A 22995-nucleotide genomic window follows, 5' to 3' on the forward strand; every position below is an offset into this window, starting at 1 on the left:
CATCGCTGTGACCCCCCAGCTTCAGCCAAGGTTTCAGCCTCCGAGCTGTGGTGGCAGCTGCTGGCAGAGGGACTGTGGGTTTGGGCATTGCAGGGGGAATGGGATGGATGGACGGGCAGACGGACTGACATATGCAGTGTGTGGGGAAGAGGGTTGCCATGGGCTGTGACCTGCCAGAGGCTGAGCCTGGCTGCTGCAGCCCCAGGTTTCATGGATTGGGGAGGGAAGTGCTGGGGACCCTGGGGAGCTGCTGTCTTCCCCAAGAACTGGAAGCAACTGTGCTGTGCTCCAGGGACCTGCCACATCGGAGGGGCTGGAGAGGTGCCCTGGGCCTTTTGTGTCCTGTCAGCTCTCAGGCCACTGATGGAGAGGGCAGGGGAAGGTTCCCGTGTGGTGCACCGTTGCTGCCTGGGGCGTCTTCAAGCCCCTCCAGCTGATGAGGAATCCTCATGGCACGATTCCTGTTGTATGGCTGCAGGAGCCAGGGAGCAAACTGCAGGGAATCCCTTCCTGATCCACCCTGCAGCTCAAGGGCTCCAAACACCACATCCCCTGGGAGTCCTTGGTGGAACATGCTGTGCTGAGGTCCTCTGGGAGCACTCCAGGAGCTGTCACCTCCCTGGGCACTGTTTGTAGAAAAGAGGCAAAATCTTCCCTTGTACCAGGATATCACTGGAGATCAAACAGAGGATCTTTCTTTGGTGCTTGCTTCTCTGACATCATGGAGGTGAATGAGGTGAGGTGAACCTTGTAGGCTTTAGCCTGCAGGAAACCCAAGCTCCTGGAGCTGCTGCTGCTCCCTGGTCAAGATCTCCATGAAATCCCGATAATGTGCTGCAAGGCTGGCACCAGCCTGGGAGAACAGGGAGCACAGCTCGGCAATGGCTGTGTCCTTTTGCAGTCATGACCCACTCAAATAACAACACATTTGTACCTCATCCTATGCTGCAATCCTGTTGGACAAGTTGATGTCAGTAGCTGATGTTTAGCATTGGGCCCAAAAACTGCTCCTGTTGCCCAGCGCCCTCCCCATATCCCACATCCCAGCCCACAGGAGCAGGGCTCGTTGTTCCTCATCAGAAGTGGATGCAGGGGGGAAGGTTTTGTGGCATTGCTGGAACCAGTGGAGGATCCATGGATTTCTGCCAGCTGCGAGTGGATTATCAGCCGTTTAGAGCAATGGGAAGCATGGGGCTGCAGCGCTGGCAGGAGGGGGTGGTCGGCAGTGCAGGCTGGGCGGGAGCAGCGTCTTTGGGATGAGGGCTCCTGGGGTGTGTGGAAACCACTGGAATCCCTGCAGGAGTGGGTGGTGGGGTCTCTGGAGCTGCTCCATGAACAGATGTTATCGGAGAGGAGAGGGAGAGAAGTGGGGGTGGGAAATGCAGCACCTCAGACCAGAGGAGGGGCCCCCTGGGAGGGATTGGATCAGGGGTGCAGGGACCTGCTGCTGCTGGGAGGGGAGTGCTGGCTTGGGGGGTTGTGCTGGACCAGGGTGCTGATGTGGGGCTGGAGCACCCCAGCTTGGATTCGTGCCTGCATATTAGTAACTGAGGCTGGTGTGGAGTTCACACATTGGGAAATAATCCCTTTTGTGGAATGAGGGGGAGAAAAACCCCATCCAAAACTAGTTGTGCAAGCAGTGAGGGCAGAGGTGATCAGGGCACCCAGTAGCATGTGGGGGGCTCCTCCCAACATTGGAGCCTGACAGGAGACATTCAGGAGTCAGGGGACTTTGTGATGGAGCAAAATGGGATCTTCCCATCAGTGAAGGCAGCAATGGAGGTGAAATTCCCAGGGGGAGTAAGGTGCTGTGCAAAGGAAGGAGTTAAAGAGCACAGGTGGCCAGGGCCGGGTGGGCTCTGGTGGCTCTTCTGAAGGGTTTACAGATGGAGCAGCTGAACTGCCAGCAGACAGGGATCTCTCATTGAAGGGAGCTGCTGCCTGGGAACGCAGCCTCTTGGCTCTGCCCTTCATTAAGAGATGCAGGGAGAGAAGTGGAAATTACGTGGAGCAACTTTGCCGTAGCACCAAGCAAATTGGTTGGGAAAATAATTAAAGCTGGTATGGAAATGCTTCTTCAGTTTGATGGATTAGGGACAGCAACACTGGCTTTTCTAGGGGAAATCCAGTTTAACTGCAGCAGGGGGTGTTCTTTTTCTAGTACAGCAATAAAGTGATTGGGGAGGGCAGCTGGGAGACAGATCATTGGTTTTTTCAGAAAGCCTCAGACAAATTTGTGGAGTTATTATGGTGGGAGTGGTGGGAGGACAGGGCAAGTTCTGTTGGGTGTGTTCAGGTGTGCTGGGAGGGAGGAGTAGGGGTGATGATGTGGCCAAGGGGTGCTCTGTGCTGGCCTGGCTGGGGATGCTCTGTGCTGGCTGCGGCTTTGAGCTTCAAATTTGGTGTTAAATATGCACAGCTGATGCAAATAAAGCACAGAAAAATTAGGTAACGCTGGATGTGAATGGCTGGAGGAGCCTGATGGCCCCCCCCCTCCCTGGGGTGCCTTCCTTAGGTCAGAAGCTGTTGCTGGTTGCACGGCGGGGTGCTGTGTTCCCTCCTAGGGCCCTGCTCCTCCTGGACAGGCCCGTGCCAAGGGCGGATTCAGGGAAGCTGGCTGGGAAGGCTGATGCTGGCAGGAGTGCAGGGTCGCTGACCTGTCCCCCTCGAGCTCAGAAGGGGTCCCTGCTGCCGCGGGGGCTGCGCCGGGCTCCTCGGGAACCGATGAATGAGATGCGGCTGCTGCACGGGCTGTTCTGCCCTCCCCTCCACAGTGATCCAGTTGTGAACTAATTTTCCCGAGGACAACAAAAAGCATAGAGACAACTGCTGCCCAGATTTTGTATCCTGCTGTCGCTGAGCCAATTAAGGAAAGGGTTGCCATATTTTATTACTTTTTCATTAATGCACGGGTGGAGCAGCATAGCTCTTCTAAAGCCTCATTCTTGGAAGGGGCTGAGCAATCTCTGCTGGAGCTTTTTAGCGGGAGGGGAAGGAAAAAAAAAAAGAGGGATAAAAAGGGGGAGGGGAAATAAATAAATAATCATACTTGGTGTGGAAAATACCAACCTGCAGAATTAACATTTGTCTGAACAGGTCTGGATATCCTTATGTGGGACTCTGAAGGCTGGCCAAGCTCTGCCCAGGGTTGGTGCTGGGGGAGACCAGAGGGAACTTTATGTGGTAAACATAAAATGGAAAACATTGGTAAAAATGGGGCCTGGATGCTCCTCGAGGGTAAAGCATGGATTTTGGGTTGGCTGCCTGTGCCTCAGGTGATGTACACCAGGGTGTCCCCCCTCCTGGGTATGGATGGGGTGATGTGGGCAGCATCCCTCCTTCCATGTCTCTCCTTGCTTCTTCCCTTGGTGCCAAACCTCTGCATCCCTCCTGAGGAACCTCTGAGCTTGAGATGTTGATGAAGGGCTTCGATATTGTGAAAATAATAATTTGGGAGAAGAGGTGGCGGAACCTTTGTATCCAGGAACCCTTGGTGAGCACCCCTGGGGCTCACCACGCTCCTGTGCTAGGTTGACACATAGGTTTTGGAGCCCATCTGGGCTGGAAGTAAAAGCAGCGGTCACTGTGTCCCAGAGGACCTGGCACTGGCCCTGCATTACCCTCAGCTCTGGCCACCCTGGTCTTCACTGCCTTTCCCCAGCTCTTCTGTTTTGTTAGTCATTGATTTTTTTTTTTCCCCTGGGTTTTGGGCAAAGCTCAGATCAACACAAAAAATGGTTGGTTGGATGTCATGTGTTGTTATCCTGCTGCTGCTGCACATCATCATTGCAGGCCAGCATGAACAGGACCACTGACCCTTGGGCACAAGTGACACGGGGCTGCCTGTAAACAGTGTTACTATTTTATAACTCTTATGTTTAGGGAGTTAATGACTCTAAAGAGAGCAGATTTTAATCTAATCAGCTATTCCTTGTGCTCTGTCAGTCCTGGACATGAAAGAGAACATCAAAGTGAGCAGCGTGAAAGGCTCTGATGGCAGCATGGCTGCTTTGCCAGGTGCAGCACCTTGAGCAGGGCTCCCCTCCCTCCTCCGAGGGGCTCCTGCACCTCTGGGCAGGCTCCTGTACCTGCTGCTCTGCTGCCTTCGAGCAGGCTCCTGTGCCTCCTCCACACCTCCGAGAGGGCTCCTGCTCCTGTCCCATCCTGAGGCTCCTCTTGGATATGTCACAGGTGAAAGCTGTCGTCCCAGCAAGGAAAACAAGGTTAATATACAAATGTCCCTCTGTAACAAAAGCAAAGGCTGTTTAAACTTTTTACATTGTTTTCCCTTGGATAGCAGTGGAGCTGCATGTGAGGCTTAGTGTTGGATGTGGGAGCTTGTGGGAGTGTGAGACATTGCTCCATGGGACAGTTGGCTCTGGAAGGGTGTTGGGGAGCCTCTCACGCCCATCCTGATTTTTAAATTCTTTTCCCAGTCTTGGTCAGGCTATGAAACAAATCCTGTTCTTGTCCTTCCTTTTTTTTTCATCTTTGTGTTTGCTAACCAGAGAGAATCTGTGGGTGCTGTGGGGAGGTGGGAAGGGCTGTGCCCCCTCAGCTGGGCTGGTGCAGGGGGTGCTGGGCTCTCAGGGCTGGGCAGCTGCTGTGTCTCTGGCGCCTGGCACAGTGAGGGATGGCGTGGGAAGTGTTCCAGCTTGAGGGCCCAAGGGCAGTGCCGGGAGGTGCCCGGAGTGGCGATGGGGGTGTCATCGCCGTGCTTTGGGACCCCTCATCCTGCCAGGCGTGGGGGAGCCCAGGGGGCCTGGGGCAGGCATGGCACAGTGCAAGCAGCCAGGCACAGGGCCAGGAGCGTCTCCTCCCTGCTGCTTTCCCATGGCTGCAGTGGCTCCGACGCTTCAGGAACCTGCTGGGAGCTGTGGAGAGGAAGCTGCTGGGAGCCCTCGTGCTCCTCTGCTTGTTTGGATGCAGCTACTTCTCCACTGTCTCTCTTGGGGAAAAGAAGAATAATTATAAAGAAAACGTGTGTGCGTGTGCGTGCAAGGCTGCATTTGGCCAGCGAGAGCTGCTGCAGCATGAATGTATCAAAATATCCAATGGATTTATTTTATAAGCCCCTTGAGCTGGTGCAGGAAGAGCTCAAGGCCTCCTCCAGGCACTTGCAAATCCTGTTTCAGACGATTGGGAAGAGATGGTGCGACAGGGTGGGTGTGATAGAACTGGTGTGTACGGTGGGATGGGGCAGGTCCCAGGGTGGCACCTGTGCCGTTTGCAGGTGCTGGCAGCAGCCTGGGGCTTCCAGCAGCCAGACCCTCTCCTGCTGCTGGGTCATCCCCCCACACTTTGGTTACAGCCCTGTTTCATAGAATCCAGACTGGTTTGGGTTGGAAGGACCATAAAGCTCATCCAATTCCAATCTCCTGCCATGGGCAGGGACACCATCCACTATCCCAGGTGCTCCAAGCCCCATCCAAGCTGGCCTTGGATGCTTCCAGGGATGGGGCATTCACAGGTTTACTGGGCAACCTGTGCCAGGGCCTCCCCACCCTCTCAGGGGAGAGGGTTTTTCCTCTTCTCCCCAAGCAGAGCCCGTGCACCACTCCAGGGTGTTCCTGGGGTGGAAACAGGGCTGGACTGGGCACCACGTTGCTTCTCACAGGGTCAGTTCCTGCAGCAGTGCCAGGGTGAGGGGTCCCTGTGGCTGTGACTGAATGGGGCTCTCCGCACATCCATGCTGAGGGACGGCACCGTGTGTGTGATGAGGCGTCACTCAGAGCCTGCCTTGCTGGCGCTGAGGGGACCAGGAGGTACCACTCGTGCACTGGGTGGTGGGTGAGAAAGGAGAGGCTGGATCTGGTTCCGTGTCACTACGTGGCTGTTTGGGAACACGCTGGGATGCTGCTGGGTAGCACTCGGGGTGCAGCTCCTGGTTTGCTCTGCAAACTGGAGTTGGGAGCAGCAGGTTGAGTCGCCTGCTGGGAGCTGTTTTCCAGCCTCGTGCAAGGGAAGGGAGCTAAAAATACAGCTTGTTTGTCTCCAGCTGGAGTTGATTTAGGCATCCCTGGCTGTTGTGGAGTGCAGCGGAGGACAGCCAGTAGTGGAAGTTTGCTGACTGTAATTTCGCTGCTCTGCCTCCCCATGCTACTCCAAAAAGCAATGGCCAGGAAAAGCAAGGAGCAGGATGGGGAGTTAAGAGCTCTTGACCTGCCCTGCTCAGAGTTTCCACGACTTGATTTGCCTTTCCCCCTTCACCAGAAGCAGGCAGGCCTGGAGCTGCTGGAGGGGATGTTCAGAGTTTTATCTCTGCCATGCAGAGCAGCCCTTCTGCGTGGAACGCCAGCACGGCCCCGCCCCGCTCTTGGCAGCACACACCAACCCAAACACGGAATCATGTGTTTTCTCCTGGTTTTGTCTCCTGTTTGTATGGTCCAGGTCCTGCTGTGGCTGAGCTGGAAGGTGTCAGAGGAGCTGCTGCTCCTCCTCTCCCGCCCCCTCCATACGGCTCCTGTCCCGCTGCAGCTCCAGGCTCTGTCCATGTGCTGTGAGACACCTCAGTGAGAGGCTTCAGCCTGCGCTTGCAGGGGCCCGGCTGGGCTGGAGTTGACAGCGTCAGAGTGCACAGAGCGTCAGGGTGCTGTGGGGGTGATGTGTCCAACCCCCCAGGCACCTGCTGCTGGAGGAGAGGAGCAGCCCAGGAGTGCAGCTGTAGCTGCTGTCTCACATCTCTGTGCTCCTTCCTTGCAGGTTCCTGACTGCCTTCCCTGGTTTTTGATGCTGAATCAGGATTGTGTTAACTAAAGATGGAAACACTGGAGTCAGAATTGACCTGCCCAATCTGTCTGGAGTTATTCGAGGACCCCCTCCTGCTGCCCTGTGCCCACAGCCTCTGCTTCAGCTGTGCCCACCGCATCCTGGTGTCCAGCTGCTCCTCCAGCGAGTCCATCGAGCCCATCACTGCTTTCCAGTGCCCCACCTGCCGCTATGTCATCTCCCTCAACCACCGGGGCCTGGAGGGCCTCAAGAGGAATGTGACGCTGCAGAACATCATCGACCGCTTCCAGAAGGCGTCCCTGAGCGGCCCCAACTCCCCCAGCGAGAGCCGCCGTGAGAGGACCTATCGCAACAGCCCTACCATGTCTGTGGCCGGCGAGAGGATCGCCTGCCAGTTCTGTGAGCAGGATCCGCCCCGCGACGCCGTCAAGACCTGCATCACCTGCGAGGTGTCCTACTGTGACCGCTGTCTGCGGGCCACGCACCCCAACAAGAAGCCCTTCACCAGCCACAGGCTGGTGGAGCCGGTGCCCGACGCGCACTTCCGCGGACTCACGTGCCTGGAGCACGAGAACGAGAAGGTGAACATGTACTGTGTCGCTGATGACCAGCTCATCTGTGCCTTATGTAAACTGGTGGGCCGCCACCGGGACCACCAAGTGGCATCGCTCAGCGATCGCTTCGAGAAGCTGAAGGTAAGGACGCAGGATCCCTCCAGAGCACTTTGAAGCTCAGTCTTTATGTGGGAGCTGAGGTTGCCGTGAATGCGGTGTGAACCTGTGTGGATGGTGTTTGACCTATATAAAGTTTGAAATCCCTCCCCGTCCCCCGTGCATTCTGAATGAGCTTGCAAAACACTTTTAATTCCTTTTTTTTTTTAAGTGAAAAAAACTACAGCAGATCCCATCTGGGGTCATGCTGGTGAGGCTGTGGCTGTGGCAGCAGTCATGATCCCATTAGAACCCTGCTCACGCCTTTCTCAGCTGCTGCTTCCTCTGGCCTTTCTCCCTTCATGTTCCAGGCTCATTCTGCCCCAGAAGTGCTTTTCTTGGATCTTTGACCTGTTCATGTTCAGAACAAAACCACTCTCTCTGCTCTCATGTATTTTGAGGGCAGAAGGAATACTTCATTACTCCAGCAAAAACGCAGAACATTTGGGGTTTTTTGTGCAGATCAGATTAGTTTTTCCTCCTTCTTGTTAAACAAACTGGTGCCTGGAAAGAAATCTTCCTAGATGTCCAGTTTCCTGGGCTGGTTTCCCACCTCCCCATCTCCAAACTCTCCTAAACCTGCTGTGAGGTGCCTGGTGCTGTGACTGAACACCCCTGATGGCACGAGGAGCGGGCGGTGGGATGTCGTGGGTGTTTCTTCCTTCTGTTCCAGCCACCAGGTTTGGCTTTGGTTTAGTGCTGCCAGATGGGGCCTGGGGAAGCTGGGCTTTGCCTGCCCGTCTCCCATCTAGTCATGCCTCACCTAAGCTCCCCCAGTGTGCGGAGCTGCGCCAGCAGCCCTGTCCATAGTCCAGGACATTCTTTTTCCATGAGGAAATGTCTCAATTAGCAAATTGGAAACCTTCGAAAGCAATGACCGTGTGCGTTTGCATGCAATAAAACCTGGGCAGAGAAATTAAAACCTTGGAATATTCCTCCCCAATCCGACCTGTGCCAGCCAGGCAAATCCATCTGAGGAAGCCTCGCAGGCTGCCAGAACACTATTCTTTCCCCTTGTCAATACGAGTCTGAAGTGATTTTGGCCGTGGAGGGAAGCTCTCCTCTGCTGGAAGCATTCTTGCTGTGCTCTGTATCCTGCCCAGCTCTGCAGGGCTGGAGCTGCTTGGGGAGCAGGGGCGAGGGTGGCCACAGCTTCCTGGGGAGGACCTCGATGTGTGTCCTTCCTCTGGTTCATCCTCTGGCACGTCCCTGCCTCTGGCTGTGCATTGCTTGGGCTGGGTTTGGGTGCCTCTTTTGCTGACACTCTAGCTCCGCTGCAGGAATTGCTCGGGATTGATGCCCTGGCAGTGCTGAAAATTCCTGCAAGTACCTGAAATAGTTGAAATCCTTAAGTATGTGCTGATAGGATGCCACTGCCTGGGAATCTGCGGCCAGGGGAAGCTGCTGCCTCCCGTGGGCCTGCCCTGTGTCCCGTGCCCACGGCAGGGCTCTGCCCCTCTGTCTCCTCCTCAGGACGTCACTGGTGAGCTCGATGGCTGCTCCCAGAGCTCGGCAACACTCTCGGGCAGCCAGCAGTGAGCAGATGCACTTAATCCCTGGCTTTGATCCTGCAGCTTGAGTGAGCTGGGAACGCCTTTCAAGTTACATTTTTTTGATGGAAAATTGGGTTTTTGAAGCGAGTAACTTCCTGTTGTCAGAAGGGCTGTGCTTTCCACAGAAATCTTTGGTGGGGAATTTTTTTTGTCTCTTTAGAGAGCTGAGTGCCTGAAACTGGACTGGTGTGTGTAAATGAGAAACCTTCTCCCAGTGCTCCCCTTTCTTCCAAGCTGTTTTTACGTCTGAAGTCTGCAGAGTGTGACAGCAGCCTGACTTGCTGTGAATGCTCTGCAGCAATCCATCCATACTGTATTATACACCTCCAGATGTTTCAGGAACCATCTTTAATCCCTTTAATGTATGTGATGGGTTTATTTTGTGCATGTTCAACTCCATTTGTTTATGTTGTAAATTACGATTCCGGCCTAAGTGAGCAGTTTTCTTGGTTTAAGCAGGGACCACGTGGATGCCAGGCAGGATGGGCCAGAGGACGGAGTGCTGGATCATGTCCAGGAGCTCTCTGAAGCTGGGGTGCCTGGGATGGATGCAGTGACATTCTATTTCCCTGGGAAGGTTCATGTCAAAGGTTATCAGCTGCAGAGATCCTGAGGGAAGAGAAAAAGCTTCTGGGGCAGGAAAGTGTCTGCAATGGAGCATCTGTTTCACAGTGCTGTGCTGGCACACCTGGAGAGCTGCAGGGAGAATGGGTGATGAAGCATTGGTGGTGTTTCCCACTGGTGAGGCAGACATGGGATGATGTAAGGATGAGGTGAGGGGTGCCAAGGTGCCCTCAGGAAGTGCTCCTGAGTTAACATGGCACATTTAAGGCCCGTCCTGCTGCCCCTGCAGCCCCTCATGTGGTGGGTGAAGCATCCCCCAGCAGCATGGACTGGGCTGGCTCCTTGGTGGGGTTTGCCTCCACTTCCCAGAGTTTTCTATGATGAGGGTGGTAAAACACTGGCACAGGGTGCCCAGAGAAGCGGTGGCTGCCCAATCCCTGGAAGTGTCCAAGGAGAGGTTGGACAGGGCTTGGAGCAGCCTGGGACAGTGGAAGGTGTCCCTGCCTGTGGCTTTGAGGTCCTTTCCAACCCAAGCTATTCCATGGTTCTCTGATTCCCTTGCCTGACAGCACCGATGCTCCTGCTGCCTGAGCTTGGCCAGGAGTGGTCCGAGCACATCGGGATGTTGCTGCTTGTTTTCCCTCTCTGTGGGTTCAGGACGGGTCGAGATGTTGAGCACAGGCAGTGACAGAGCTGTCTGCTGGCTCAGCTCACCGGCTGGAAGTCAACATTAAAGATGAAATTAAAACTCTGTGTAGATTAAGAGCAAAACTAATGGCCTGACCTAGATACAGCGAGTGCCCAGGACAGCAGTGCATTATCTGCCGAGTGAAATCTCAGCCAATTATAAATTCAGATTGCCTGGAACTTGCAATTAGCATCCTCTCTGTGGTGCCTGCCTGGGTCCTGCCCGCGCTGCTGTGCCGGGGCTGGGGCAGGGTACACTGAGGGACACAGCAGGAGTGCTCTGTGTGCAGAGCTCCAGCTGACTCCTCCGTCCATGATTTCTGGTGGCAGGAGTATTTGAAGAAAGGACTTCACCTTAATTACTGGCCACTGCCCGTGGCTTTTCTGTGAGCTCTGCTCCCTTTAAAGAGCCAGAGAAGGGCCAGCTCTGAGGAGGCTTTTCCTTTGCTGGTGCTGAGTCTTCTGTGGATTGCCAGGCTGTAAATATGCAAAAGAAAGAGAAAAGCGGTGTTTTGTAACACATCCGCTCTGTGATAGAGAGAGAGCCCTGAGCCAGGTAGAAAACCCATCCTCTGTTACCTGTCAGAGCAGCGCTGCCTCCCGTGGGGCTGTGGGAGTGAGACCAGGATTAACAAAGCCTCCCTGTGCTGACAAACTGTGCAGAGAGCTGGTAGTGATTCCAAGGCTTTTAGGAGAGTGGTAGGGTAGAAAATTGAGGAAAACCCTCCGTCATGCTTCCACGTGGGACTTGTTCACCTGGGAGCTGCAAGTGCATTCCCACTGGTGCAGGGTGAGTCACAGATTGCTGCTTGATTTATAATTTACTGCACTGCCATGGGGCTCCGAGGAATTTTGGTGTGCATATCTCTACTTCTTCACACCAAGAAGAGTCAGCTGAGGACAAGGGCTGCAGTTGTGACTGCTGAGACTCCCACACAGCAGATGGGGGCTGTTCCCAGCAGGAACAGAGCTCTGGTGGTGTCAGAGCTGTTGCCCCCTGAGCCCTGAACCAGGGATGCTTTTGCTGCTTTATTTCCAGAAGGGGAGAGAAGGGGATGCAGCCCCAGCCAAGGCTCGCTCCAGGTCGGTGGTGGTGGAGGCTGGAACCCCCCGCTGCTGTGGGGACCCCAGGAGGGGACACGTGTCCCCACAGGTGCCACAGCCTCAGCTGTGTGGGCAGGGGGGCTTTGGGCACCCCCTGCTCAGCCGTGAGCTTCTCCACAGCTCTGGGTGTTTCCAGTGTTACCTCAGGGCTAGTTTGTTATCCAGTGACCTCCCTGAGCGGGGGCACCTGTGCCACATACCAGGGTTGCCACTGCAGGCTTCTCAGTCCTGTCAGGGGCACAGCAGCGAGTGCTCAGCTGACACTGGACACCTGGAAGATCATTGTTATCCCTGCTTGAATATTGATTGTTTGGAGGTCACAGGGGCCAGGAATCAGCACTGAGGGCTGGGATCTTTGATAATTTTCTTTTCTTCCCCAGAAATCATCTTTTTAGGGAGGGTTTGCCTCTTTTTTCTTACTAATAACTAAGCTATTATAGATACTGAGATAGCAGAAGTGCAAAACTGCGTTGGTTAGATTAATCTCTTGCTTTTTCCAAACCTACATTTGCCTCCAAAATGATTTCAGTGTTGCTATCTCAAGAGCAGCTTGAGCTGGAAAATGAAAGCATAAAGCTGTGTGAAAATCACTTAGTGACAGTATGTTTGGGATGAAGCTGGAAGATTCATCTCTAGCCTTTATATCCTGGGAGATGGCAGGCCAGAACTGGAGTCCAAGGTCTCTGGAGGGAGAAAGATGGTTGGCAGATGAGGTTCTTTTTAAACAACAGGTGTCACCTTCTTTGATCAAAGCCCCTGTGTTTCTGCAGCAGGGTCTGGTTACCTGCCTGCTTCTGCAGCTGCAGGCTGTTGAGCTGCTCGCCTCCCTTGCAGGTGACCCTCTTGCACTGAGGGGCAGTGCAGGGTGCGAGCCTCCATCCTTCCCCATCCAGTGGCTGTGGTTCTAGAGAGCTCACGGCTGCTGCATTTTCTATTTTATTTGGGTTTTTTCCCTCTTTCTGCTCCTGGCACTTCAGCCATGTCAGTGACAAGCCCTGCCTGAAGCCAGGCTGTGGTGGGCAGAGCTCATTGGGATGGGATGAAGGGTCTCGAGCTGCTTGTGTTGGAAGGTGCCACCCTGTGAACACCTCATTTGGGGGAAACAAAGTCTATTTTTGCTTTAAAGAAATGCATAGCCAGCAGTTTTGGAGAGCATAGCCCTACCTGGAGGCTGGGCAGCAGCACTGGGATGCAGGGTTGAGTGGAGTGGGCCGTGCTGCCCGCTGTGCTCCTGCCTGTGTGCCCCTGCAGCTCTGGGGGTGCCGGGGGGCTGCTGCGAGGCCACCAGCCCTGCTCACCCAGCACCGCCTCCCTCACAGATGGAGGAGCAGCAGTGCTGTCCCTCTCCCCACAACTGGCAGCCCTCTGTTCCCGAAGCAACTGGCAGCTTTCCTGAAAGATTGATATTCCTGCCCTGAGTAGCTGTTTAATATTCAGGATATATTGCATTTGGGCACAATGAATATTCACGAGTGGGAATGAGCAGAGCTCAGCTGATGCTCCTGGCTGAGTGGGGGGGGGGTGATGCTGCTCTCCTCAGGCTTTGCTCAGTGATTCCCGGTGTGTGCGTCCCTGGAAAATGGGTCCCAGCAGCCTTCAGTAGCTTTGAGTAATTTTGGCTATGTGCAGTTGAGTGTCAGATGAATTTCTCAGCAGGCTCAAAACCTTGCTCTGCGATGCTGAATATTGCTATTATTATCACATTAGCCTCTGAAACACCTGACAGGTGTAATTAAGTGATTTTACCTTGACAGCTGATGTGTTTTTTTAAAAAAACAACTTTGAATATCCAATTGGAGTAGTTTGACGTGCCCTTTTGTAGAAATCAATATGCAAGAGCAGCACATTTGCTGATAAATCCTCCTGTGTCAGAAGTGGATATGGATCTTGGGGACCTTGAGAAGGAGGAGCGGGGGGAGTGTCCCAGCTCCTGCTTTGTGCTTTCAGGATCTCCAGGGAAACCATCCCCTTGCTGAAAGGTGCTTACTGGCTACTGTGGAGCTGGGCATGTCCCATAGAGCTGACAGACTGCTGCCCATGGGAGCTGTGACCTCTCACTTGACCTCAAAGGTCTTTTGCACCCCAAAGGATTCTGTGAGCAGTGGCAGATCAGCCCACCGGGGTTTGATCTTTATCAACAAACAGGTAGATCTGTGATGAGGAAAGCAGAGGTGTGTCCCCAAAATTTCCTGAGCTGGCTTCCAGTTGAGCAAGTTCTTGCGCCTCTGATATTGTTTCTGAGCTCTTGGCTGGGTGGGCCTTGGGAGGGCACATCTGGAGCAGCTGGAGAGCCCTGTCCTCGCAGGGTGTCATGGCACTGTGGTGCTGTGCAGTGGGAGCATACAAAGTCCCTATGTGTGGGGTAGGGCATTGTGTCAGGAGGTGGAAGGGGGGCTGTGCAGCCAGGCTGGATGGCAGCACTGGAATGGCACCAGTGTGAGTTCCTGCTGGCTCATTACACTAACGAGGCACTCAGTCCCCTGACCTGCCTGTCCCCTGCGCTGGGCTCTGGCCACGCACAGCAGGATTAGGGCTGTCTTGGGGTGCTCACAGTGTCTGTGGGAGCCAGGCACCCATTTTGGGGCATAGATTGATGTCCTTGGCTCCGCTCCTTGGAGCAAACGGAGCCTCAGATATGAGGAGCAGGGATGTTTCCAATCATCTTAGTCTCTATGGCATGGATTAGGCACTTCCTGCTCCTGCCTGTTGCCTCCCTTTCATTTGGGTGGTTTGGGAGCGTATTTTGCTTTGATGGCAGCATGCCCAGCAGTGTTCTTGGGAGGGATATCAGGCACCACCACCAGCGTGAGCTCCTCTGGCCCTGACCCCGTCAGCTCTGTGCACGTGGTGCTTCACCAAATGTGCTCCAGGACGGACAGACCTGGGCAGCCGAGGGCAGGATGAGCTCCTGCCCCATGGCCAGAGGTGCAAGCGGCCACGGTGGCCAGGAAATGGGTGGGGTGTCCCAACAGGAAGCACCTTTTCCTCCTGAGAAAGCTGTTGGATAAATCTGCATCCTGCTCTCCCCTGCAGCCTGCCATCTCCTCTGAGCACGGCCCTTTTGGAGCCCATTCTGAGCACTCCAGCTTTTCCAGGCATTCACATCTGCTTGTGAAAGGCTGGGATTTGGGCATTTTAGTGTTCAGAATCATCATGATATGCAGCCAAATTCTTGTGAGCCAGCTGAACCCCTTTGTGCTCTTGTGGGCATCTCTGGTTTATGGGATAAGCTCAGCAAATAATGTGTGAAAAGGTGTGTGTCACGTGGGGTGTGCCAAAACGATAAATCCAGATTCCTCCCTTGTTTCTCCAAAGGGCTTTTGGGAACCAGACATCCGGTATCCAAAAGAAAACACGCACGGGTCGTCTTTCAGCATGAGTTCTTTGGCTTTGTTTGTTTATTTTTATGATGATGGTGATTGGAAGGTAAAGGTCGAGAGACAAGAGAGCCTGATGGATGTGCTTGCTGCAGCTTTGTGTCCTGCTGGAGCCTGATGCTTGTGGTAGAGTGATCCATAAAAATCTGGCCTGTAATGGAAAACATCAAAAAAACAAGCCCCTTCTTTGGCCTCCCAAGGAAGGAGCCGTGTCCTGCCTGAAGCTCTCCCAGTACTATGGAGAAGGAGAGGTTTCCAAGTGGTTCAGGGGTAATGGAGCTGCAGCATGACGCCTGACAAAACCCAAACCTCTTTTGGAAGTGTGTTTGTAAAGTTTCATCTCAAAATAACTCACCCTGAGTATTTCCATACTGCTCAAAATGGTGTTTTTCCTGGATAACTGGTGCATGGAACCATTTTTTATTAACACTGGGTGGAGGATTGTGGGTTTATTGGGTGCAGAAGTTGAAAGCTGGCTATTCCCTGATGGCATCTGCAGGCGTAAAGCTGGGCCAGCATCTTGGGAAGCTGTGAGCCCATGGTGGAGTCAAGAATGTTGATGTTTTAGGAGACTAATTACTAAGTTAAAGGTAGGAGAGTCCAAATTTCTCTTGAGCCACATCTGGCTTCCAACAGCAATGCCTTTGTTAGCAAAGACTCCTGACAGTCAGATCCAGCAGGAGGCCACACGGGCTGGAAGATGGAAGGATGCTTAGAGAGGGTGTTGTGGAGGAAGCAGCTGGAGCAGGGGGGAGTTAGGAACGTGTTTTAGGAATGCTGTTTGCAACGTGAACTTACTGGTCTTGTTTGGAATGTGCCAGGTGAGGACAGAGCAGGTTATTTATGCATTGCAGGGGTGGAGGTGGGACACGCGTGGTGGCTTTCCCTGGCATTCTCCTCCCAGGCACTCAGGCACCAGTACAGGGACCATGAGGTATTGTCCTCCAGTGGTGGGGCTGGAGAAGAGGATGCAGTGGCATCTCTTCCCCAGCCCCTCGGCAAGCATCAATCTGCTGACAAAAGCCAAGGGGTTGCAATTGCTGCTGTTCTCAGCCACCCCCTCCACCTCAGGAGGCTCTGGACACAGGCAAACTGAGTAAACCAAGGACTCTGCCCATTCCCACAGCCTTTGTGTATCCACAGTGTGGCTCCCACATGGCATCCACTGCTGTGAGCCTCAGCAGGTCCCTGCTTTGATGCCATCCCAATGCCAGCTCTGAGCAGTGCAGGGGAGATTCACAGCTGCTGTGGGTCCCTTTGCAGTGCCATGGGCTCTGAGGGGGCCGGTGCTATTCCATCGGCCCTGGAAGAGTCCTGGGGTTTTGCTTTAATCTTACAAGTCATGAGAAGAAAGGGTGAATTTTTAGGATTTTGCCAGTAGAGCCGGGCTACAGGTGATGTGTGTGAGGCTGAAGTCCCAGCTGTGAGCTGCGGTGTGCCAGCTTCTCTGCCCAAGGGGTCAGAGCATTTCCCACAGGAATTCCCTCTCCCTTCCCTTAAGAGCATGCTCATGGACCGTGCTGGCTTTGCCAGTGCCAATGAGTGCCAGTTGCTGGGGACCAGAGCAGAGCTCAGAGAGGAATCTGGTGTTGGTCCTTTGGCTGATGCTTCTGCTGGAGACAAAGTGCTGGTTATTTATGGCTTGGTCTTCTCTGTGTTTTGGCTTCCTTGGGCACATCTCCCACGCACCCCTCAGGGGAAGCCCACCCTGCAGGCAGTGCCTCCAGCAGCACAACCCCACGGCGCTGCCCGTGGTTTTTGGGGGTGGCAAGTGCTGCCAGGACCTGCAATTTGGGCATCTGTGTTCCTCCTTCACCTCAGCACCATCTCGGAGCTCTGCAACCTACCTCAGGTGTAGCGTGGTTGTTACGCCCTGGAAGAAGAGAAATTATTGTATTGAGCTCATTTTTATCTGTTTTTCTTGATGAAATGAGAGGGAAATTTTTTGTTCCCCTTCCCACACAGTGATAGTGTGGTCACTGGAAAAAAAATCCATATTAAAGTTTAGGACTGGAAGGAGGGTGAAGGAGGATGGCACCAGCCCTGGGGCAGGTCCCAGGGAGGGCGAGGGCTCCATCCTCAGCAGGGACCCCCTTCACCCCATGCAGTGCCCCTGCCTTGGGAAGCCCAGGCCTCTGCCCAGGACAGGATTTGCTCAACCCCTTCCGCATCATCCCCTGTTCAAACCCAGCATTTCCGTTTCATCTGATGCCACTCGGTTCTTAGAGCTGTGATTCTGAATTTCACAGTGTTCCTTGTCAGTCCCAGCAGGAAATATGTTTGGGACCAGTTGGGAAACAGAAGGGAAAAAAAATTACCAGAAGGGTTTTTCTCACTCCTTTGATCTGTCTCTATTTATTTATTTATTTATTTATTAGCAGAAAGCGCAGCGAGAGCACAACTCGTCTCCTGCAATCTGTTAGCTGCTTGCTGGGTATTAGAGGATGACACCAGCTGGGCTGGTAAAAAAGTCTTAAAAAAAATAATCCCAAAGCCACATTAGCAATTAAACATGTCACTCCCTGAACTCTGGACTTCAATCCATTTTCTTCCTGCTGTTTCCTCTTCTTTTTTTTTCTTTTTTTTTTCTTTTTTTGATTCTCTCTTGCTTTGTTTCTGGGTTCTGGTCGGAGGCCGTGCCAGATGGGGCTTGTGCCTCAGACTGATGCTCAGTTATTTTATATTCTACTCAGGATTAATTAATGCAATGCATGAGCGACTCCTGGGCGATGGCTCCGCTCCGAGGGCCGTGGGGTGAGCGGCAGGCTTGGGTCAAAACTCTGAGTGCGGGTTGGAGACGCTGAATCGTGGACTTGCTAAGGTTAGAAAAGACCTTTAAGATCATCCAGTCCAACCAGCACCATCACCTTGTTCATCACTGACCCATGGCCTCCCACACCGTTTGTTTCATGATGCTAATACAGCAGCAAGGACAAAGCCCCTTCTCTGTGGGACCAGAGCCCTGAGAGAGACATGGGAAGCTGATGTGGGAACCACACCCTTCCCCTGTTCGGGGCAGCAGGAGGGTGGGAGGGGCTGTTCCCCAGCCCCATCTGCCCCAGGTTGGACTGCAGGGGCTGGGCTGGGGGTTTCCCATCCTTTCCTCCACCCTTGGTGTGAGCAGAGCAGGACAGGGGGTGCCTGGGGGTCCCTCCTGAGAGGCAGCCCTGGCACCGAGCTCCACTCACTGCTGGGCTGAGGCACAGTGGGAGCGCAGAAAATTAAGGAGAATAGGGAGTAATAAACGTGACGGTTTTGGGATAATTTAAATCCAAGTCATGCCCAGCCAGGGAGTTTATCATTCAAGTTGCCCACAGCTGAGCTTTGTGTAACCTTGGGTAAGTGAAGGGATCCCACACACCTCTAGTACGATCTGTGGTGAGTTCTTTAGTGCTCAAAATCTACTTTTTAAGTGTTGTAAAACACTGCAATCAAAAAATAGAAATTAAATTCTAATGGGGCTGTTCCAGAGCCCAGGCCGAGGCCTCTCATGGAAGCTGTTGCTCACAGCAGCCCTGCCAGCACATAAATCTGTGGCGTCAGAGGGAACAAAAAGTTCCCATTGGCAAAGATCGTCTCTAAAGAAAGATGAGGGGACTGATGGGGGGAATAAAGGGAAGAAAAGCAAATTAGATCAAGGTTCAGTGAGTGACCTCAGGGTTGGGGTCTGCCAGGAGGATCAGTGTGGGAGGGTTATTCTTGTGCCTTGACACTGTTCAATGTTGAAAGAGTCTTTTGACCCATCGGTGGATGAGCAGGAAAGGGGCTGCTGGAGCGGGATGGGGCTGGGAGCAGGCGGGGAAGGGGCCGGGGACAAGCAGAGGGAGCAGGCGGAGGGAAGGGGCTCAGAGTGGACAGGGGGAACAGGCAGGGAAGGGGCCAGGAGTGGGCAGGGAGCAGGAAGGGAGAGGGTTGGAAGTGGGCAGGGGGAAGGGGCTGGGAGCAGGATTCCTGTTTCAGCCTTTCCGTATAATAACTCAGGACCTGCTGCAGAAAACGGCCCGGGTGTCTCGGCTGATGCAGCTGAGCTCCTGGTGTGCTGGCAAAGGGTACAGAGGTGAGGCTTAGATTTCCCTGGATGTGGGAATTCCTGTTGTTCCTTCCACGTGCACAGTCCTCCTGAGGCATTGCTCCACTGATGAATTTCTTTGGGAGCTGCTGCAGGGACCTGTGGGCTTCCCAGACTCTCCCTCCCTGCCCATTGGGGTTGGGAATCAGTCCAGGACCCCAAGGAGCTGGGATGCTCCGTGGCAGCTCCCTGTGCTGGTGATGCCAGGCTTCAGTAGGACTGACTGGGCTGAAGGGTGCCTCTGGCTCCAGCACCATCCCAGCTATCAGGGATTTGGGAAGCCCCTCCTTTGGGAGGAGAGGAGATGTGAGAGCCTCAGCTTTTGTGTCAAATCAAGCATCCCAGGGCTGGTATGTGTGTTATGCTGAGACTTTGGAGGGAAGCTCAAACGTTGACTCAAATCCACTCCAAAGGCTTGGAAAAAAAACAACAAAGCGAACCCACGAGGTGTTTGTTTATTTTCTGGAACTCTTGGGATTTTCCAGCCAGCCTCATGACTCCCTTGGGCTCTGACTCACTGGGATGGAATGGAAGGCCTGCACTGGGCAACTGAGGGTTGGTAGGCAGGGGGCTGAGGGGAAGGGGCTGCCTGGGGGCTGCTGCTTGCCCCTTGAGAGCCCTTGTCCTGCTGCTGCACCCCAGTGATGGTGGCTGCAGCCTGACCCAGGGCTCTCCCAGGGCAACAGCTGGATGCTCTTGGTCCACACTGGGAAACCTTGTGTGTGTGGAGATGGTCTGCATGTGTGAGGAGGGGTCGATAGCGACGCTGCCCCCATGGCAGCCCACCCTGAGGGTCTGTGGGTGGCCCTGGGTCCTGCCCCCGATGCTTCAGGCTCCCCTTTACTGGCTGTATCATAGAGCAGATCTGTTTCCTTCCTAGTGCAGAGGAGAGAGGGGAATTTTTCCTGGTATCAGAAATGGATGGGTTTTTTCTAGAGAAGTGGGCAGGGGCTGATGGGAGCTTTGCACTTCTCTGGGAGCAGCTTTAGCCAAGTTTGAAGCAGCTGGAGCAGGTTTTGGCATGAGCACTCACCCTGTGCTCAGCGGGAAGGCTCCAGTGGTGCCTCCCCTCCGCGCTTCCCAGATGTTGTAACTTTTGGTGAAGTCTGCCTTGGGTTGGTTCCTGGCCTCATTCCTCGAGGTGGTCTGCAGAGAGGCTTGGGCAGCCCCCATCCGGTGGCACGGCACGGGGTAGGGAGCTCCTGGAGTGCTTGGCGCCACTGGCTGGCGTATGGTCATGGTTTTGGAGGGACGAGGAGGGCACCAGGGCCGCACGTGGGCTCCCTGTGCACTGCCCAAACCCGCGGCCTGCGGGCGCTTTGGGGCACCTGCCAGCAGTGCCACGTCCCCGGCCCCGGGGCAGCCGCAGCGGGCAGGGCTGTGCTCCAGGAGGGAAAACCTGTTCAGGCATTTTCTCTCGTGCCCATTGCCGTAAGACACTGGAGCTTGAGTAATCCACGGGGCTGGTGCCCGAGATCTGCTGGATAAGCCAGCACTGGCGTTGTGCCGGGGCAGCCCAGGAGCGTGTTGGGATGTGCTGGAGGAGGCTGTGGGCTCGGACCCCTGGGCTGGTGTGGGGCTCAACCCATCGGAGTCGCCAATGGTGCCCTGGCTGTGCAGGGGGAAGTGCAGAGGCTTTGCTTGCCCAGGGTTTCTGTGGCAGCCACGGTGCCACTTGGTCTGGTGGGACTCCGGGATACAAAGGCTTTGGAAGTGCAGTGTCCCCTCCACACCTCTGCAAAGTCCCCTAAAGCCCCCCAGGCACTGCCGGGGCAAAAGGAGTCCCCAAGCAGTGCCAAGGCTCTGGCCACTGAAGAAACTCCGAAAATGCCATTTGTGCCATTGCTTGGTGATGGTTTTGGTGACTTTTTGGTGGGTTGAGGCATTTTGTTTATTTCTCCAGAGGCAGAACAGCAAAGGGATAAAGGCAGAAGGACTGGGACTCTCTGCTCTCGCGTGCACAAGGAGTTAAAGCCTTCCCCAGCGTTGGCGCGTTCAGCCCGAGGCTCAGTTTGTACCGTGAGCGTCTATCTCAGCATCTCCAGCGCTGCTTTGAACAGTCTCACCGTGGCTTTACATAAGCAACAAATCAGCCAAAGTAAGCCCCATCCCAGGCAGTTGTTGGCGCGTTGGTTCCACTTCCCAGAGAAACCCGAGGGTTTGCGTCCTCCTCTGCGCTGTGGCAGCGCCCACGCCGTGACCTGCGAGCCCGGGCGTGGCTGGGCTGGCCTGGCAGGAGCGGGGAGCGCTCCCGGTGCCGGCTGCCGGCGTTCCCAGGATCCTGCCCGCTGCCCCCGCAGCCAGGTGTGCGGCAGGGAGCCCGCAGCACCCTCAGAGCTCACCCAGCCGTGCAGCTCCCACTCCCCTCGGCGTGGCTCAGAGCCAGGCAGGGAGAAACTCGGGGCAGGTTTCCCGGGAAATGTGGGATGGCCCGGCAGAACGTGGGGATGAACGTGCCCCCGGCAGCTCTCACACGCCGGTGCTGGGAAGGTGGAAATGTTGGTTCAGTGCAGGCACGTCCCGCAGGAAGCAGGAGTTTGGGAGGAGGTTATTTATGCAGCAGCTGTCTCCACAGGCTTTGCACTTCATAGGATCACAGAATATCATGAGTTGGAAGGGACTCACCCCTTCTGGCCAGCTCCTCCACTTTTTCCATCCAAATTTGTTCTGCTAGGGTAGGCGAGGAGGGGAGACCCTGGTTCTGGTGTCATCCTCCAGCCCATGCCTGGTCCTGCTCCATGCCAGCCTCTCACACCGGGAGACAACTGTGGATGAGAGGGGAAGGTCTCCCAAGGGGCACACTGAACTTCATTGTCCCCATTTATTCCTGCCCTGCCTTTCCCAGCACTGGGATACGGGTTTCTAAACGCGGGGGCTCTTCCTGCTCCTGTGGGCAGGAACACAGCAAGGCCCCAATGGAAGAACATTTTCATCAATGGCTCCCAATGCTACTCTCATCTGTCTTCAAGGTATTAAGGGAAAGTAGCAGGTTGTTTCCTTCAGAGAGGCTGTTCCCATGTCAGTCCAGAACAGATAAGAATGCCGGGGCTGTGTGGGGACATGCTCCAGGATCATCCTGGCTGTCCTCAGGGTATTCAGGCATCTTCGGGATAGGGAGGACTTTGTATGGCTCAGTGCTGGGCTGTGCCTTCCTGTCGCTGCTGCCTGCCTCATGCCAGCTCCCTCCATCGGGGTCAGGTGCTGCCAGGTGCCACCAGGAATCTCTGGGTGCCATCGGGGCCCGGTGCCATCTCTTACAGCCCCGGTGCCTGAGTGCTGACAAAAGTGCAAGGTTTGCTGCTGCCTTTCAAACCCTGACACTGATGTTTTGTGACAATTAATCTTGCTATTTTTATCAGTCTAATTAGCAGCGTTATTAATATTATCGAGGCACCACAGTGGTAATTATATGTCTGCTGAACATGTGCTATCAGTGCTGTTCCAATCCAGTGTGTTTCCGCCTGACATTATCCCACCATTAGCATTGTTTGTTGTGTGCTGCAGAAGATAATTTGATGCTCCTAAACGCTGCAGTCCTCATTAGCAAACTGTCCCCACGTGCCCCAGCTTTTGAGAGTGATGCCATCAAGTGGTGCAGCTTTCTTAAGGATGTTTCTCTGGGAAATCTTCCCCGTTTTGGGGGTTTCCTGTCCATCAGACTCTCCCTCAGATGGGAGGAAATCCTTGGAAGATCCTGCCCCCCAAAATAAAGCAAGCAGATCTTTGCTCTGGCATCTGCAGGAGCTTTTCTGGTCTTTTGCCTGGAAAAGGTTTAAACTGAGAGGAATCCTTCAATATGGGACAGGTGAAGAGATGCGTGTGATTCCTGACATTCTCCCGCCTGCTGTTCTGCCTCAGCCAAATGTCCTGCGGCTCCAGCTCCTCCGGCTGCTGCTGCAGAGGTGGGGGAAGGAATGAAAAAGGCTCCTGAGTGTGCGCAGGAGTTGGATCAACAGGGAATTAAAACCCAGCTGCTGGAGCATTTGATCAGCTTGTTTGATCATTGGAGCTGGAAGATGAATTTTCAGGGCATACTGGGAGAGAGAAGGCTCCGGAGTGCCGGCTCTGTTCCGTCATCAGGCGCTGGCAGCCAGCTCGCTGCCCCCTCTCCAGCACGAGCCCCTGATGGGCGTGTGAGGGGGGAAAGCTGTGAAAAAGGGGGGCTGAGGAATTAGTATTTAGGAGTCTTGCAATGACTCGCC

General features: G+C 54.4%; 1 protein-coding gene across 2 annotated transcripts in view; it reads left to right on the forward strand.

Annotated features, from left to right (window-relative positions):
• MID2 (midline 2) overlaps nt 1–22995 on the forward strand; it is a 64355-nt gene that overhangs the window by 11670 nt on the left and 29690 nt on the right. For both annotated transcript variants that reach the window (XM_082289665.1, XM_082289666.1), the window contains exon 2: nt 6703–7424. In XM_082289665.1, coding sequence (XP_082145791.1) covers nt 6759–7424 — 666 coding nt within the window. In that variant the 5' untranslated portion in view covers nt 6703–6758. The remainder of the gene's footprint in view (nt 1–6702; nt 7425–22995) is intronic.

This window comes from Coloeus monedula, assembly GCF_965178545.1.
Source record: "Coloeus monedula genome assembly, chromosome: 12".
Classification (NCBI taxonomy): Eukaryota; Metazoa; Chordata; class Aves; order Passeriformes; family Corvidae; genus Coloeus; species Coloeus monedula.